Below are 17,989 nucleotides of genomic sequence, written 5' to 3' on the forward strand. Positions count from 1 at the left end.
TGTAAGAACTGATCTGTTGTTGCAGTCTTGTATTGTATGTGTATGCATATTGTTTGCTCTCATCACTTTAATGGAGATCCTAAAGCAACATTTGTAACACCAAAACAGTTGTTATCAGGGAATGAGTCAGGCTGTGCAGCCAGCCCATAGTATTTATGAAGTCATTAAACGTTTCTTTGTTTATCTGAAGCTTTGAGCTCTTAAGGAACTTACCTTGTTTTTATCTCAGAACATGTGATTTTAGATAATTAATGGTTAACTAGCTGATTATTAACTGCTGTAGGGAAAAAAAAAAAAGAGGCACATTGCTCAAAGTGAACTTTGTTACTGTAGCAGTATATACTGCTGTTCAGAAATTGAAATCAATCCTGATTTTTGAATGAAACTTCCATATTCTGCAGAGAAAACAATTGTGTTAGCCTCAAGGGCTTTGTTGTCATATTGGTAGCCAGTGCGTAATAGTGATTTGCATGTCGAATACAGAGTTTTGCTTTGTTTTTCAACAGCTGCATCTTTATGTCCCTACAAATCTCAGTAAAGAGCTTTCCCCTCACATCTGACTTAATTCTGCCATCTTTAGTTTAAAGCCGTTACCTTTTTCCACTTACTGTGTTCGCTATAAACAATCTCTTCCAAGTGTGATGTCTGCAGGTTTGAAGAAAAGTCTAGTCAACACTAGGAGAGACATCCTTGTCTCACTCTTAATATTTACAGTAAATAACCCACAGGTGTTTCATAAGTCAAAGGAGAAGCTCTCAGGACTAACAAATGCTGGGCAGCCTGTTCTTTGTGATTGTTTTCTCGCAGTAGGAAATGGATGTGAACCCCAGTGCAAGAAATTTCCACTTCAGAGCCTTAAAAAATACATACTGTGCTTAATACAGTCACTTGCATAAACAGCAAATGCTTTGAATCTTTGAATCAGATTATTGGCCTTGGCGTAGCACACCTGTTTCTGTGTTTTCTACTTGACAAGCACCTTTCAGACAATTTGAGTTGGCATGGATAATGTACTGCTTCACCCTGTGTGAGAATGGTCATATTTCACTTATTTTCTCTGCTGTTTTTTTCTTTCCCATTTCCAGCCCGGTTGGGAGGAAAGGATACATTTGGATGGAAGAACGTTTTATATAGATCATAGTAAGTAAGCACTCAGGTACTGCAGCAATTAGACAAAGGGAGGTAATAAATATCGAAGTGAAAGCTTTGTAATTTTACTCTTCATTTAGGAAGCCAGGTGTTGATATGTGGAGACATTGATACCAGAGACTTAGTGCCCTCCTACGGTACTGTACATTCACCAAAAGCTTGCTTATAGTTGGCTCATCAAGCTTTGTCCCTCTCTGACTTGTGAAGCATTAACATTTCTTCTTTGTGGTTTCTTTTGTTCTTGTTGATATTTTGGACTCTTTGTTGTTGTTGTTGATGATCCCATGGCTTATTTGCACTTTAATAAATATACTCTAGGAATAGAAAATAAGATGGCCACAACTCCACATATAGGCAGCAGATAAATTAACACTGATAATACTGCCTCTTCTTGTCTTAGGTCTTGTGGCAGCATTGATTCTGATCTTATTTCCTATTAATAGTGTGTTGTATTGCACCCAGTCCACTGATATCTATTCAGTTCTTGTGTTAGTGAAGTTCCAGTGTAAGTGATGTTTCAGTGTAGATTTGTCTTATTGCAGCACCTCAGAACATCTGTGTTAGTTTTTGTCGCTTGAAAACGAAAAAAGCAGCACAGAAAACCTATTTTTATCTTTTTTTTAAGACTTAGGGTGGTCTTTCTAATGGGGCATTTCTACTGACAGGGTAATATTCACAGAGATAGGTGACTCACAAAACACTTGGAAGAGTGTCTGTTTGCTGCACAAAACTGAAGAGAACTAAAACCTTCAACAACTGTGCATATTTGACAGGATTACATTTCTCCTTCAGTAGCATTAAATCCTAGCATACCTGTTACTAAGTCATCATTAAACCATTTTTGCCTCTAAATGGCTTTGATAATTTTAAATCAAAACCAGAAGTAGTGCACTCACAAAGAACCAGGTTGGCCTCTTTCAAACATCAGTATTGACGCATTCTTTATTCTGTAGTTTTTAATTGTTCCTACCAACAGATGTCTGGGAACATCTGGCAAGTTATGCCAGTCTGCTGCCATAGAAGGGTCACAGAATAGAACTTTCATGTTAAAGATACCTGTATATTTGCTGAACCTCCCTAGCTTTGATTAAATTATTTGGTCTCTAAAAATGGAGTGCTGATGGTACATATTCCCTCAAATAGTTTGATGTTTTTATGAAAACAGGTGTATTTGCATCTGAAGCCAATCTCTGTTCCCAATCCAAACTTTTTTAGCATTTTTGCATAACTTTTAAATGTTTTTTGGCTGTTAGGTGTATTTAGGTTTTTTGGTTTTTTTCTTTTGGACAATGCTGTCTGCTTCTATCAGACTGGCCTTAGTCTCATTGTGAGCACCACACCACTACCAAGGGGCTCCAGAAGCAGAGATGATGCCAGGGGCATTACAGAGGACACTGTGATGAAGTTGTGCTCAGTGCTTTGCAAATGACGGCAAACAGCAGTTTACCAGTGTTCAACAGTTTGGCTCTAACAACCACTGTAGCACTGCTTCCCACAGTATCATAGAATCACAGAATGGCTTGGGTTGGAAGGGTCCTCAAGGTTCATAAAGCTCCAAACCCCCCCACTGCATGCAGGGCCTCCAACCTCCACATTTAATACCAGCCCAGGCTGCCCAGGGCCCCGTCCAGCCTGGCCTTGAACACCTCCAGGGATGGACGGGGCATCCACAATCAGTAGGGAAGTGCAGTGGCATTTAGCCATAATTTTAGCTCTGTGACAGAGCCTTGTGGCTCTTGATTGTTTAATGAGTAAGTTGAGAACATATGCTGAAGTCAGCCATGGCTACAACCAGCTATCATGAAGAGCAACACAAAGGCTTTGCAACTAAATTCAGTGTAGTCACCAGTGGTTCACCAAGGGAGGAATGGATGTGTTAAATGATGTGCCCATTCTTCAGCATGCTGAGAAATGAATTAGAGGGAACATGCTCAATATATCAGTAGAAAACAGCAACGTAGGAGAGGCAAGAGGAGCTTGCTGGGACAGGATTAGGAACCAGAATGATTGTGATGAGGTGTAGGTGCAGTGTGAATGTGTTTTGTAATAATTGCAAGGTACTACTCAGGATAGGAACAGTTAGAATTTGTTTTGGAAGAGACATGAAAAATATCAGTTGAGTGTGAGTTAATTTGTCCTGTGGTGCATCAGCAGGAGCATCTTCAATAAAAGCAGAGGTAATCCTCCTATTCTGATCAGCACTGTTAACGTCTGTGATGATGAAGCACAGGGTCCCAGACTTCAAGGAAATAGGGGAACCACAGGAATAGAGGAAATCCTTCAGAGCCCAAAGGCCTGATTGTGAGGAAAGAGAGTATTGTGTTTGTGTGAAGAATCAGAAGAGATGGTAGACTTTTTAAAATGTGCTGCAAAATGAGTTAATTTGATATCCACATCTAACGTGGACAGCACAGTAATACAGGGAAAATTGAGCTCTAGTGGGTCAAGTTGGGCTCGTCTCACTGAATAGGCATTGAAGTCATGGGAAAATGTTTGTAATATGAAGTCTCTCTTGCTGTAATATTCTGAAAAATAACTTGGGTGATGATTGATCAGTGACACCTCTTAAACATAACCTGGAGCAGTAAGAGAGGACGGACAAAATCTCAATTAAGAGATTTGATGTCATAGAGATTTACCACCATCATTTGTGCTCGTCAGTTTCAACTAGGTACAAAAGATGAATTGGTGTAGAAGCAGTAAATGTCACAGAAGGTAATGTGACTGACCAAGAAGCAGCCATATACAGGCAGGCAGGGAGCTGTGCAGCATGTGTGGCTCCCAGAGCTGTCGTTCTGACAGCCTTCCTCCATAAAGGTCACGAGTGCTGAACAGACTTGAAGTGTAAAGGAAAATAAAACAGTAATTTAACGTGAAATTAACTGCTAGGCCAAACTTGCTGAAGTGTGCGTTGTGATGGTTTTGAATTCTCTTTAGTAACTTCTGATGAGAGTCAGCTTACAAAACCTAGTCCCTTTTAAAAATAACTTGGGGTGCTCAAAACTTAGGGGTCTTTTGTGGCTATAGGAGCATGGAAAGTACCTGTGTTACAATGGAATAAGTGGACTTGGCTCTTTGCTTTTACCTGTAGTACCCTTAAAAAATAAATTCTTGAAGCTTAGTGTCTTTATCCCCAAACCTAGAGTTACTGAACCTAACTAACCCTGACTATTCCTTTAATATACAGTTTATAAATCAAACCATGTATCTAAGGGATGTATTAATATTACCCTTCCAGTGCAGGAAATATGACTTAAGCCTTGCCGTTGGAGATGGCATTTAGTCTGGTATTTGGAGCATTGTCTTGTTGCAACATCATCATTCTGTCGTGATTCTGTTGTGTTCAGAATCTTGTCAGGAACAGCTGTCTGGAGGCAGGGAGAGTTTCACCGTGGTCCTGTATAACCTCACTGTATGACCATGCAATGCTGCTGGTGCTCTTGAAAGCTGTAGATGAAAAGATCTGTATTCTGTTACCTTACTGCCAAAATTGACCTTGTTGAAACTGAATGATTCCTTATACCATAGCTGTATACTTAATGATGTTTTAAACTTCTAATTAAAACCAGTGTCTAGGACTTATTTTTTTTCCAAAGAGATGTTCCTTCACCTCCAAATTTTAAATTCATTTAAAATTCTTAAACTTTGGCCCTCTTCATGCAGAATGTCGAATACATAAACTTCATCTACCATCTGACAAAGTGTTTGGGTTCCTTTCCCCTCAGGCATGAAATCTGTGTTTCTAACATGAGTTGAATCCAAGATCATGTTCAAGTAGAACATGTTTACTGCTATGGGTGTTGAAATGAAAGCAGTGTAATTACACTGGATCATGCTATACTTCTGCATTTTTGAATGAGTCTTTTCAACTAAACAGTGTGATGAGATTTTGATGGAGATGGGTGAATGCAGTATTTTCTAACCCTGAAATACTAAGTTGTGGAAACGGCAGGGAAAACAAATATAGGGGGAAAAAAAAAACCAACAAAACAACAAACTATGTAAATTCACAGTGTGGTAGAAAAGTATTAATGATATAATTTGTTTTATTATTTCCAGATAATAAAATTACCCAGTGGGAAGACCCCAGACTGCAGAACCCAGCGATTACTGGTCCTGTAAGTACTGCCGGTGGTTCTTTTCTCATGCAGTGCTGTCACTCATGTAGATTTGGTGTAGGCAGTTGTTGTAAATAAGCAACAGGTCATGCTTGTTTTCCTGATCACAGAATCACGGCCTGGTTCGACTGGGAGGGGCTTTAAAGCCCACCCAATTCCAACCTGTGCCATGTTCTGGGTGCTCCCACCAGCTCAAGGTGCCTGGGGCTCATCCATGGCCTCCAGGTATGGGGCACCCACACTTCTCTGGGCAGCCAGATGGGGTCAGGCTGTGCTTGGTGAACAGAGCATGAGGCAGGACCAACCTTGGCTTGCTTTGCCCTGGGGGACGTGGGAGACTCAGGTGAGCATTTTGTGAGCCTCCAAGGGCAGGGGAACTGCTGTCCTGTGCTCTCCTGGTGAGATGCCCCAGAACTGGTGACACTCTGTGACCCAATTATGTTTTACATACCTTGGGGTGCATTGGAGACTTTTCCAGCCTTCTGCCAATGGGCCAAAGCAGAGTGGAGTTCATGAGGAGTGACTGCATGGTTTGTAACTGGTGTGGTATGCACACCATTCCCAGCTCAGGCAATAGGTTAAAAGTTGGTGGTTCTTGGAATCTAATGGAATTAGAGATACGGATTTTTTCACACAATACGGCATGTTTTCTTCCTGGAAGCCATTAGCATATGATTTTGGCTGTCTAGGAAATATTCTTGCTCAGTGTGTCTCAGTAAATCTCAGAATACTTCTGTTTCAGCAAGAAGGAGAAGAGGGCTCTTTCTTTAGAAGGATAGAATCTGCTTTATGTGACTTTTTGATTTCTGTACTGCTGTGCTACCTCTGAGCGAAGCTCCATCCTCTCTGAAACTGCAGAGCTAAGTACCCTGAGTGGGGTTTCACACAGAGATGTGTGGAAGTTCATTGGTTCATGTTTTATTCTGTTCTCATCCTGCAACCAGAAACTTTCTGTGCTAGGTGTGTTCAAATAGTATATTTCGGTACGAACCTGCGTGTCAAGGGTATCTGCTCTAATTCTTTGATCAGAAAAGGTCAGAATTTTGTACTAGCCATGCAATAGAAGTGTTATCACTTCCTCTAAGTGGATGGGATTATCTCACTCAGGGCTGTGGACATGTAAGAGGCTAAGTAATTGATAAACAGAAAACATGGGTAAAATCTTGGATACTTCTTAACTCACACACTGAGAAGATTTGGGGTTCTGAACTTCATGCATGTGGTTTTTTTAGTGACTCAGTGGGTTACATGTCTAGACAGCATGGCTTCAAGATTATGTCTTACTTGTTTAAGTATAAAGTACTTCACAAAGAATGAATCAACAATGCCTGGAATAATCTGTATTTACAATTCTCTCTCTGTAGGCAGTTCCGTACTCTAGGGAGTTCAAACAGAAGTATGACTATTTCAGGAAGAAGCTAAAGAAACCTGTGAGTATAACCATGTTGTTTTGTGTAGTGGTCAGTTACATTATGTCTGGGGAGAAGAAGTGAGATATCCTCAGGGTAGATACAGAAAGGTGTTTCTTGCTGTAACACATTTGCCAATGATTCTTGGTTGCCATATTCCTTAAGGGAGTTAAGTAGAAACCAAGACATTGAAGAAAAGCTTTATGTTTGATTGGTGGACTTCTCAACAAAAACATTTACAGGTCTCACATTTTTCAGTATGAACAGAAACCCAAAGTGATGGGACAGGAAATATCATTTACTCACTATTGACTGGTATTTCTCCTTCATCTTTAATGGTGGATTTGAAGGACAGAGCTGGAGAACACCGGTAGAGTGGAGCCCACAGCGTTGCTGAGTCTGGCATAACCTTCTGGTGTTCCTGTTGTGCAAAAATACCTTATTTAATTTCAGTAAGCACCAGGTAGTAGCCCACATGTGGAGTCGACTGGTGACTCACAGCAACCCCTGCTATAGGCAGGGACACCTGCCATCAGACCAGGTTGCTCACAGCCCAATTCAGCCTGGCCTTGAAGCTGTCATGCCCTTTAGACACAACACAGTAAGACTAATATTTTTCTCTCCTTTTCGTTGTTGCATTTTGTGTTGTTTTCAGTGTTTTATCAAGTATCGTAGATATCTCTGAACCCCGGGACTAGAACATACCCAGTTTGCTGGAATCTGTCAACCTGTAAACTTAGAAGGCATTGGAAAACAAGCATAAAAAGAAACTTGGCACCCTGGGATGTTGAATCTGTCCTTCAGTTTTTAACTTCTAGTCCATAATTCCCTGAGATGGTTTATCCAGACTAATTAGTAAAATATACTCTCCTTTCACACAGGCTGACATACCAAACAGGTTTGAGATGAAGCTACACAGAAATAATATTTTCGAGGAGTCCTACAGAAGAATCATGTCTGTGAAAAGGCCCGATGTACTGAAGGCCAGGCTCTGGATTGAATTTGAGTCAGAAAAAGGACTTGACTATGGAGGTGTGGCCAGAGAGTGGTTTTTTCTCTTGTCCAAGGAGATGTTCAACCCATATTATGGTCTTTTTGAATATTCAGCGACGTAAGTGCCCATTAAAATGTTTCCATTTGCAAGCAATCTACGTTAAATTTTGCATGAGCGGGGAGGTTACATTTGGGAATAATTAGATCATCCTTCATAGCACATGACTGCACTCTTGTCAATCAAATCTGTGCTCTCATTTCTTTTTTCCTTCTCTGAGGACCTTTCAGTTTGCTGTTGAAATCACATAAAGCATTCTCACTGTTAGGACAGTGTTCTGCATTGCTTTGCTGGCAGCAACACAATGTGCCATTTCTGGGGCGAGCAATAGTGAGAGGAGCAATGCAGACAAAAGACTATTTGTGCCCTCCCAGAGCATTGTAAAACACCTGCCTTCCAGAATTGTACTGCTCCTTTGTAATTAGCTCACAAAACAGCTTCTCATTTACATTTCAGTAGGTGTATAGCACGGTCCTGCATGAGTTCAAATGCATTTATGTCCAGTTTTAAAACCCTGAGTGGTTCGTTTATGTAAATGAGAGAGCCAAGTCTCCTGCTTGAAGCACATTCCTTTTGTGTCTGCCTCTGTAATCCCACACCGTGTGCTTAACCACAGGAGGGATGGATTTCTTCATTGCAACAGTTCTTATGTTCTCATGTCAGGGTCATATTCACTCCATTCTTTATCGAGTGCTGAATGAATGATAAAGAAGATGAACAGAGTCAGTGCAATAGGAGTTTTCTCACATTTGTGTCTCAGAAAAAACACATTCTGATTTTGGAGGGGAGCTCAGCTTACAGAAATACAAGTTTGCTCAGAATGCCTATGGGTTAATAGTTTAATGGGTGGTGGGTTTTGCAATAATATTTCCACTTCTGTGATACAGGATGCTGCAATTTACTTTAAAAATAACATTTTCATGTGAGGTTCACTTTCACGGAAAGCAGTATTTTAAGTTGTATGCGTTCACACTGTATTGATTCTGTGCTGTAAACAGTAAAATTGAGTAAAAGTGTACTGGGGAAGGCCCGCTTCTAACCAGTGTCTCTGGAATTCCCTGAGCTTTCCATCATGATAGAAAAGATGAACTTAAAATTGATTATGGTTGCCCCAAATGCAGGAGGATTATTAGGAACTTTTTTCAGATCATCATTGTGATCATTAAAGCATTATGCAGGATAGACAAGAAGAGGCCCCGAGCTCACGTCATTTATTAACGTATCTAAATATCTGTTTATTCAAAGATGTGATGATTCAGATCTTTTTTTCTCGCTTTCTTCAAAAAAGGGACAACTACACGCTTCAGATCAACCCTAATTCAGGTCTTTGCAATGAGGATCACCTTTCATATTTCACGTTTATTGGACGAGTGGCTGGCCTGGCAGTGTATCATGGGAAGCTGCTGGATGGTGAGTTACTGTGCTGTGTGGCTATGCTGCTGCAGCAGGATTTTGGTTAAATAAATCTCTTTGATAATTAATGTGTTTCAGAGTGTAGTATATCTGGAAATAAAGTCAGAGGGAAAGTTCTGAAATGGAAGCTTTGGAAATACCAACTGGCTAACATTTTAGTTAGAGGCAGTACAGTACAACACTGTGCTGTATTTGAGAGAACAGAAATACCTTCAACTCGGTGGCCCATCTTTTGTGTCTCTCTACCACTGAACTGATGTTACTTAATTTGGTGCAATTCTTGTGGCTGAAAAAACAACTTTCAGTGTCTGAATTAAAAATGAGCCTCTTGTCAACCTCAGCAGTTACAGCTCAGGGTCCTTGTGGAATATTTCTCTGCGAATGTGTGGTGTTGGGTCTTAGAGCAGTCTGTCCTTGAGTAAGGTGGAAATGCAGAGTGCTGGAGCTAACACTTATCCCTTCTGTTTTAGGCTTCTTCATCAGACCTTTTTACAAGATGATGTTGGGGAAGCCAATAACGCTGAAAGACATGGAATCAGTGGTAAGGACATTTAACCCTTCTCAGCACTAGAAATTATTTGAGGATTTTTCCTTTGGGGAAATTAATTTAATTAATAAATTAATTAATTATTTTTTCTTTCACCTTTCTCTCTGTTCTATATTCATGCCCAGAACAGAGACCTTTGCCCAAGGAGGCTGTGGATGCCCCATCCCTGGAGGCATTCAAGGCCAGGCTGGATGTGACTCTGGGCAGCCTGGTCTGGTGGTGGGCAGCCCTGCACACAAAAGGGTGTTGAAACCAGATGACCATTGTGTTCCTTTTCAGCCCCAGCCATTCTATGATTATTATGATTCTTTCTCCCCCTCGCTTTCTTTCTTTCTTCAGTCTTTAATTGTGAAGCTAATACATAACAAAGATACAACCCTTTCAGGAAGCTTCAGCTTTTAATAACAACAGAGTACTCACTTATTTTATAATGCATCATTGATGTAATGAAATGTTATATCAATTGTGTTGAGAATAACAGCTTCATCACAAAGATATTCTTTAACCAATTACTACATGTTGCCACATACACATGTACCAAATATATATGTACAGTCAATTTATTGCATAATAACACAGTTAGAAAGCAATTAAGGGAAGTTACACAAATCTAGAATTGTACAAGCTAAATACCCCAGTAGTCAGTCATCTCCTCCTTTACAGTGGCTGTACCAGTAAACAGATTCCAAGCTCTGTGCAACCCCTTGGATTTCTAGATTTAGATGCCTATATCTCTTAAATGTGCTTATTTTCAAACCTTGTTTAATTTTAATCTCCTGTAGGACAGTGAATACTACAACTCTTTGAAGTGGATCCTGGAGAACGACCCTACAGAGCTGGATCTCATGTTTTGCATAGATGAGGAGAACTTTGGACAGGTATGTAAACGCTAGCCCAGAAGTCTCTGTAATTCCATCTTACTGGTTATTGCCAAAAGGTAATTAACTTCTGAACAGTATCTCATGGTTGTGAACTTAATTGGGACTGCTGCATGGTAACAGTCAGTAGAAGCAGACTCGGACTTTCTTCCTGAACTATTTAAGTCTGGAGACATCTAAGAAGAAAATTATTTTCTTGCCAGTTGGCAACATGATTCCTTTCTGAAAAGCAGTATTTGAAGCTAATAAAGGTGTGACAGAATCCTCATTAGAAATGGTCTCAGCCTGGGTCTGTGTGGGGTTCTACAGCTGAAGATGTTCTCAGATAACACGAGAAGTGGTAGAACAGAGAAGCAGAGTACTCTTTTACAGTCTCTTTTAATAGTGCAGGCAGATGATACAACAAAAGGAAGCATGCCTGTTTTGCAAAGACTCACAGTCTGTGGATAATTGTCTTTGTTAGAAACAAAAAATGTTCTAGTTCCATTTGAGAAGCAGTAATGATGATGGAATTTTAAGTCCTCTTGGCTCGCTCCTGTTTCAGCTTACCTAACTCAATGAGCTACAGGGAAACCCCAGTAGCAGCAGGTATAATCTTGTTTCCATCATACTGAGAGACAGAACTGCATGACAGATTTTATCACAGAAAAGCCTGAAGCTCAGTGCTATCAGGGTAGGATCTGCCATACTGCAGAGTAAGCTAGATGGGTAGAGACTGGAATGTCTCATCCATCTAAATGCTTGCAGGGTTCAAAAGTTGTAAAACATGGCAGATAATAACTAATTTGCTTGTTTCTGCATTTTCCGTTTGCTGTTGACAAAACTCTGGGGTCTTACTGAAAGTTAATAAGTGATAACTAAGAACAGGATTTTGCTAGCGCTCACAAATAAGTAAGAAATGCACAGAAGGCATTTTCAAGTCATAAAGGATGGAAAGCATCCTTCAGAAGAGTAGAGAGCGATGATGTCTCTCTTTCTCCTGAGTTCACAGATCTTAATCACAGACTCACAGCCTGGGGTAGGCAAGGCCCAGCAGCCCTCCCTGCCCCAGCAGTGCCAACAATTTCTTTCCAGCACTTGGAAGAATTAGAAGGCATTTTTCTGTCCTTATGAAAATGGGAGGATGTTTTTTCTTCGCCCAGTTTTACCTACTGTTTTGCAATAGAAGTTGGAAAATAATTTATTCTTAAGAGTGACCGTAGAATAATTTCTCCCTAATTATGTCACCCTTAAACATGAAATATTTTGATGTCTCATTAGCTATTGATGTGTGATATTTTTCTAGTACTGCTTGTAAAATACCTCTCATGGGTGGTGGATTTCATGAGGAATGTGTCCTGAAATAATGCCCTGTTTTATTCTATTTTTTTCTTTAAAATACAGACGTATCAAGTCGACCTGAAGCCAAATGGGTCAGAAATCATGGTAACAAATGAGAACAAAAGGGAATACATTGAGTACGTATATATTTGTAGAGTTCACCCTGAGCTTCACAACACACAGTGGTAATGCTTTGGAATTTACCCCACCGCAGTTATTGTAACACAGAGATTGTCAGACATCCTTTCAAAAGAAAATCCCTGTGTTAACATGGTTTGTTTGTTTACACTGCATTCCTAGAAAGTTTGGATTTTAACCTTTGCTGTTCGATGAACTACTGTAATTATGGCAGCCTATGTCATGTAGTAGGAAACAGTATTGATGCGCTGGCATAAGGAGCATTCAAGGAGGTATGGAATTGCCCTGAATGACTGCAGACACCAGTCTAAGTTACTCATTCTGAGCACCCTCCAAAACTGATGAAAAAAAATGGCCTTTCATGGGTACAAGAACTACAGTGTTACAGCAGGATATGAATCTGGCCCAATTTCATGCCTCACTTTGTGCACTGGCGGCCTCTGCTTTGTAGGTCTCCTAAGTGGTGAATTTCCACCCTGGGCTGCAGTTTTTCCTGCTGAAGTGCTATCATGGAATGCAAATGAAGAATAAGTGCAGAACAGAACAGTAAACTAACAAGAGAAAAGAGTGAAAATAGGACGTCACGTTGCTGAGGTCACATTTGCTTTCCCTTCAGTTTTTATTCAAGGAAGGGTTCAGGAACTCTGCACGTGTTTAAGTACTCCTTTAAGAGGATTACTGTGTACTCATTTCCAAACATTTGATGCAGTTTAATTTTTTCCAATGCTTTTCCCAAGAGTTATGTTATGATTAAGGAGTTCTAGTTGGTGCACAAGGAAAGAAAAAGAAGAGAAAAAGAGAAAAGGAGAGAAACTGCAGTTGTAGTTACAAATCTGCTTAGAGCTCTAGAATAATAGGAAAAGTCTCATCGTTTAGATACTTATTTCAAACAGTAAGTACATTACCTGGGGTCTAGACTACAATCTTGCTTAGAATAGAACATAGTAATGAATTTGTAGGCTGTATAATTTAATAAAAAGCAACTCAGTATCTCAAACATAAGAATATGACTGAGAGGTTCCTAAAGTTGTAAATGAGAAGCTGATATTGTTAGGGTTGCAAATTAGTCTTCTAATGAATGTGTTTATGTTTGTTATCTCCCACAGCCTGGTCATCCAGTGGAGGTTTGTAAACAGAGTTCAAAAACAAATGAATGCTTTTTTGGAGGTAAGGTTCTCCTTTTTGTCCTTTTCTTTACCCAAATTATGTAGGCATACAGCAGTGCCTGGTTACGGGAGTGGGAAGCTGTGCATGACCACACAGGTTCTGTTACTCATAAGATCATTCTCATTCAAGTTGACATTATTTGAGCTCGAAATAGCAGTTTTTAAATTAGAGACTCAATACTTCAGGAACTGTATATTTCATTTTCCAAACCCTTCTTTGCCCTCCATCACTTAGCTAACAGCTTTCCCTGAAGGCAAAGGTTCTATCAGAAGAAAAAAAAAACCACGTAATTACACATAGTTTACTGATTTTACTTTTTCTCCTAGGGATTCACAGAGCTTCTTCCTATCGATCTGATTAAAATTTTTGATGAAAATGAACTAGAGGTGAGTTTGCTTGATGTCGAGAGATGACAGATTGGTAATGCCCATTGCAGAGATGCATTATGTTCTCAATTCATTAGGTCATCATGGAGTTTGGAGAAAAAGGTTCTTTGTTTTAGTGGGAAATGAGGATTTTTTTTGCCCAGAATAATAAATCTCTCAATCAAGTAAAAGTACAAAAAGTATCAGTTACTCACTGAGGTGGTTTAGTACATGCATACATAAAGAATGCAAGTAGTTTGCTGAGTTAATGACATATACTGGCCATGTTTTCAGCAAATGTGCTGTAAAAGATGCCATCACATGAAGCATACATACTTCATATTGCATAGTGTTTCTCCAGTAAAGTGGGGTTATCCTTGAGAATTGTCCTGAAGAGAAGCTCAGTGCCACTTTATGTCTGTATTTGTATTTGTACAGCATTAACTGTTTGAGAGACCAGGCAACAGAGGGAGAGGTGGTTTATCTGATGAAGCCTTCAGGGTGATACTGGTACTATCTTTGATTAACATCATTGTTTCCATATCTAGTTACTGATGTGTGGCCTTGGTGATGTCGATGTTAATGACTGGAGACAGCACACGATCTACAAAAATGGCTACTGCCCAAATCATCCCGTCATCCAGTGGTTCTGGAAGGTAACACCCTTATCATGTTTGGTTTCTCTGACGATTCCTAGAAGTCAAAGATCCTTTAGTGTGCAGTGAAGTCAGTTATTGAATCATTTTTCTTCTCAAAAACTACGGAAAAATACTTTGGTATATTCTGGAAATGGCAGTTCCATTACTGGAGTCTGTATCGGAATGACCCAGACTGACAAAGTCTCTCCAGTTTTATTGAAGTGGTTTGCAATCTTTCTGAAGTGCATTACTTCTATGAAAAGTGTATGTTTGCAGGAGAACTAGGAGAACAGTTTTCCCTGTACTAGCCCAGAAGTCTTGTGAGTGAGTCACCTCATACAGATGAATGGCAGTTGTAGCTCCTGGCTGTTGCCCAGACATTGTCACTTTCTTTGTTAGAAGGGAATTGTTTAACCAGAGAAAATGTGGCAGGCCATCCTTCAAAGTTAGATATCCATTTCTTACCACGTAATACAAATAAATTCTGTTTTGCTTATTTTAACAAAGATATCTTTAGCCATGAAAAGTCACCCTGTCTGCTTCTCAACAGGCTGTTTTACTGATGGATGCAGAAAAACGCATTCGCTTACTGCAGTTTGTTACTGGCACATCGCGAGTGCCTATGAACGGATTTGCTGAACTTTACGGTGAGCTTCCTGCCCTCTGCCCACAGAACACACACTGCAGGTGGCGAGCACAAACACCACTGAAGTACAGGCATGGCCAACATTTATTCCCAGATAGAGCTTCTCCCACTGGATGCCAACAGCACTGTAGAAACTGGGGGGCGCTTGGAAGAGAAACAAAGTTCTGTTCATGGAATCATAGAATCGTTTGAGTTGGAAGGAACCTTTAAAGGTCATCTAGTCCAACTGCCCTGCAATGAAGAGGGACTCATATAGCTAGATCAGGTTGCTCTGAGCCCTGTCCAGCCTGACCTTGTATGTCACCAAATATGGGAAATTCACCACATCTCTGGGCAGCCTGTGCTAGTGCTTCATCACAGAATGGCCCCAATTGGAGGGGACCTCAAGGATCACAAAGCTCCAACCCTACTGCTGCATGCAGAGCTGCCAGCCTCCCCATTTAATACCAGCCCAGGCTGCCCAGGGCCCCATCCAACCTGGCCTTGAGCACATCCACATCCTCATTTGCTTTAATGTAATTTTGACCTCAGGGTGTTTGTACAAAGTACTTTGCACCAGTTGAAAATGGAAGTTACAACTAGGGTAAACATGCAGTTTTTAATACAGCAATTGAAGTGATTTCTGTAGGATCCATTAACTCAGGTTTTTCGTGGATTTTTTTTTTCCCAACTAGGTTCAAATGGTCCTCAGCTGTTTACAATAGAGCAATGGGGAACTCCTGATAAACTGCCCAGAGCTCACACATGGTAAGTCTGGGGTATGTGTGTGTGTGTGTGTGTGTGTGTTCAGCGCATCTGTGCATGAGTTTGTTTGAGTGCAGGTGGATCTGGTGTGTGTGTCACAGTGCGTGTGGGTCCTAAAAAGAATAGAAAATGTTATTTAATAGATAGAAAATCAGTGCAGGGACTGGGCAGGCAGACACACACTGAAACATGAGAAAGGTGATTTGGTTGGTGCTGGCTGATGGACGTGCATGCTGGCTGTGTGTGTACCCAGAGCTCATTCATCCTCATGCAGGTCTTCTGTTTTCCACCTTCTGTGTTACAGTTCTTTTCCTCTATAGGGGTGGTTATAAATGTAAACCTTCCTATTTTCAGAAGACAGCCTGCAGTTCCTGTAGACTCTTCTTGGCAGCAGCCAGGTTGGCCTCAGCTGGTCGCTGTGCCCATAGGGAGCAGCTGGCACTGGTTAGGTTTGCACAGTGCAACATCCAGACTGCCCCAGTCTTTCCAATTGGATAACACACTCCTGTCTCACACCCAAGTTATTCAGCCTTTTCTATTTCTTTGAAGAAAAATGCATTTGAAATGCGTCGAGTAATTCCATTTTCCTTTCCGTTCTCAATTTCAGCTTTAATCGCTTAGACTTACCTCTTTACGAATCCTTCGACGACCTGCGAGAGAAGCTCCTTATGGCGGTTGAAAATGCACAAGGGTTTGAAGGAGTGGATTAGGGCACTTCTTCCCACCTTTCGGCGCGTTCTGCTGCGCTTCCACTCCTCCACGAAGGACTCTGACTGTGGCAGAACCGTCTCACGGCGTTGGTTCCTGGAGCGACCTCTTGGACAACGCGGTGGCCTAAAATGCAGGATCTTGAACTCTGGCTTGTGGATGGCTTTTTTGACATTACCACGGCCAGTCACTATGGGGTTATATGTACTCTGACTACATTTCAGCAGGACTTACTGTATTTATGTCGTGCCTCTGTAGGCTGAGCCCTTAATAAAAATTTTACATAATTTCTAATGACAATGAATGGAATTAATCATTTTACAGGGATAGTATTACAACTCATGTTTACTTTTTAATTGATTTAGATGTTTTCAGATTTTATTTCATTACAATTAAATGTCATGTATTTGGGGAAAGCAAAAGAAAAACGAGCATTTTTCTTAATTTCGTACCAGATTTTATGCCAGTGTCATTTTTTTTCAAGCTCATTTTGAGCCTTGTGTTCCCAAACCATTATGAGAGTAGAAAACAGCTATGTTGGAATTCTTCTCTATATTGGCTGTATCAAGAGCACATAAATATTTTTCTGTATCCAGATGAGATATGGATTCTATGTTGCGTTTTTGTATAAATAATAGTTACGAGTCTGGGGATAGTCATAACATAGCATGCCAAATCTCATGTTCAATAAAGAAATTGCCTCATTATTCCTTGGTGATATTTACATGTACTGAAGAACATTTTGGGGGTAGGGTTGGCATTAATCATTTAGGAAAATATGCTTAACCCTGTCCTTATCTTTGTATAGTGGTTCTTTTATTATCCTTTCCTCTTTGCTGTGTGCAGTGGAGGCATTTTGAAGGAAACCTGGCACTGTGTGATTTGGCGCTATGGAAAAACAGATCTGTTTTGTCTCCTATTTGTGTGCATTTGCTAATGATATCTAAACACAATATTATTTTTTTTTGTTTCTAACTGCACCAACTCTAAAGGCACTTTATGTAACACATTGAAGTCATATCTGTGTTTTTTTTATCATAAACATTAATGTGATTATGTTCCTTCTCACTGCACATGTCTTTCTGGTGCAATATCTTATCAATTGTGAGTTTGGCTGCTGCTGATGTATAAAAGAGAAAACAAACAGCTGTAGAGCTGAGCCTGCAGACATGTTCCTCAGCAACTGTTTTTGTGATTTATTTTTTACTTAATCACAAAGATTTATTTAATATACACTGCTATCTATCTAATCAGTTTTGTTACCTATGACATGTTGCATGCTTAAACTATAATGTCTTGAGTTGCATCTCTTGTGTGATGGATTAAAAGTGAAAGATTTGTATTCGATCCACTGAACTTAAATGGTTACAGCACCACCGCAGGAGGTGTGAGGGTTTGGCTGCATAGCAGGCAGGGTTGGTTTTGCCCTTTGTGCAGGACTTTTCCCCGGGAGCCCACTTTGATGCTTTACAGAGCAAGTTGGTACAGCATGGAAGCAGAAGGTCACCTCTCTGCCCAGCAACCTCTGGCCTGCTGCTACACCACGGACCTTAGCAGGGCGATATCTTAGCTCAGAAGGCCGCTGGAAAGACGGCTTGATGCTAATAATGCTCAGCAAATGCTGTGTGCATGTCAGCAAAAGGGTTGAGGAGCTAACGGGTGCATGAAGGTGTTTCAGCATTTGAACACCAGACTTAC

At 40.5% G+C, this 17,989-nt stretch overlaps 1 protein-coding gene across 7 annotated transcripts in view; it reads left to right on the plus strand.

The window, feature by feature from the left end:
• Positions 1–17,638, plus strand: part of NEDD4L (NEDD4 like E3 ubiquitin protein ligase) — a 114,933-nt gene extending 97,295 nt beyond the window's left edge. For 4 of the 7 annotated variants that reach the window (XM_015848163.2, XM_015848164.2, XM_015887234.2 and 1 more), the window contains 14 exons: positions 1,086–1,140; positions 5,209–5,267; positions 6,632–6,697; positions 7,558–7,787; positions 9,016–9,137; positions 9,611–9,681; positions 10,470–10,565; positions 11,949–12,022; positions 13,130–13,190; positions 13,517–13,576; positions 14,104–14,211; positions 14,744–14,840; positions 15,514–15,586; positions 16,191–17,638. In XM_015848163.2, coding sequence (XP_015703649.1) covers positions 1,086–1,140; positions 5,209–5,267; positions 6,632–6,697; positions 7,558–7,787; positions 9,016–9,137; positions 9,611–9,681; positions 10,470–10,565; positions 11,949–12,022; positions 13,130–13,190; positions 13,517–13,576; positions 14,104–14,211; positions 14,744–14,840; positions 15,514–15,586; positions 16,191–16,293 — 1,275 coding nt within the window. In that variant the 3' untranslated portion in view covers positions 16,294–17,638. Of the gene's footprint in view, positions 1–1,085; positions 1,141–1,229; positions 1,287–5,208; positions 5,268–6,631; positions 6,698–7,557; positions 7,788–9,015; positions 9,138–9,610; positions 9,682–10,469; positions 10,566–11,948; positions 12,023–13,129; positions 13,191–13,516; positions 13,577–14,103; positions 14,212–14,743; positions 14,841–15,513; positions 15,587–16,190 lie in introns of all 7 variants that reach the window. The other 3 variants (XM_015848162.2, XM_015887233.2, XM_015887235.2) reach the window with 1 other exon arrangement.
• Positions 17,639–17,989: the final 351 nt, after the last annotated feature.

This window comes from Coturnix japonica, chromosome Z, assembly GCF_001577835.2.
Source record: "Coturnix japonica isolate 7356 chromosome Z, Coturnix japonica 2.1, whole genome shotgun sequence".
Taxonomy (NCBI): domain Eukaryota; kingdom Metazoa; phylum Chordata; class Aves; order Galliformes; family Phasianidae; genus Coturnix; species Coturnix japonica.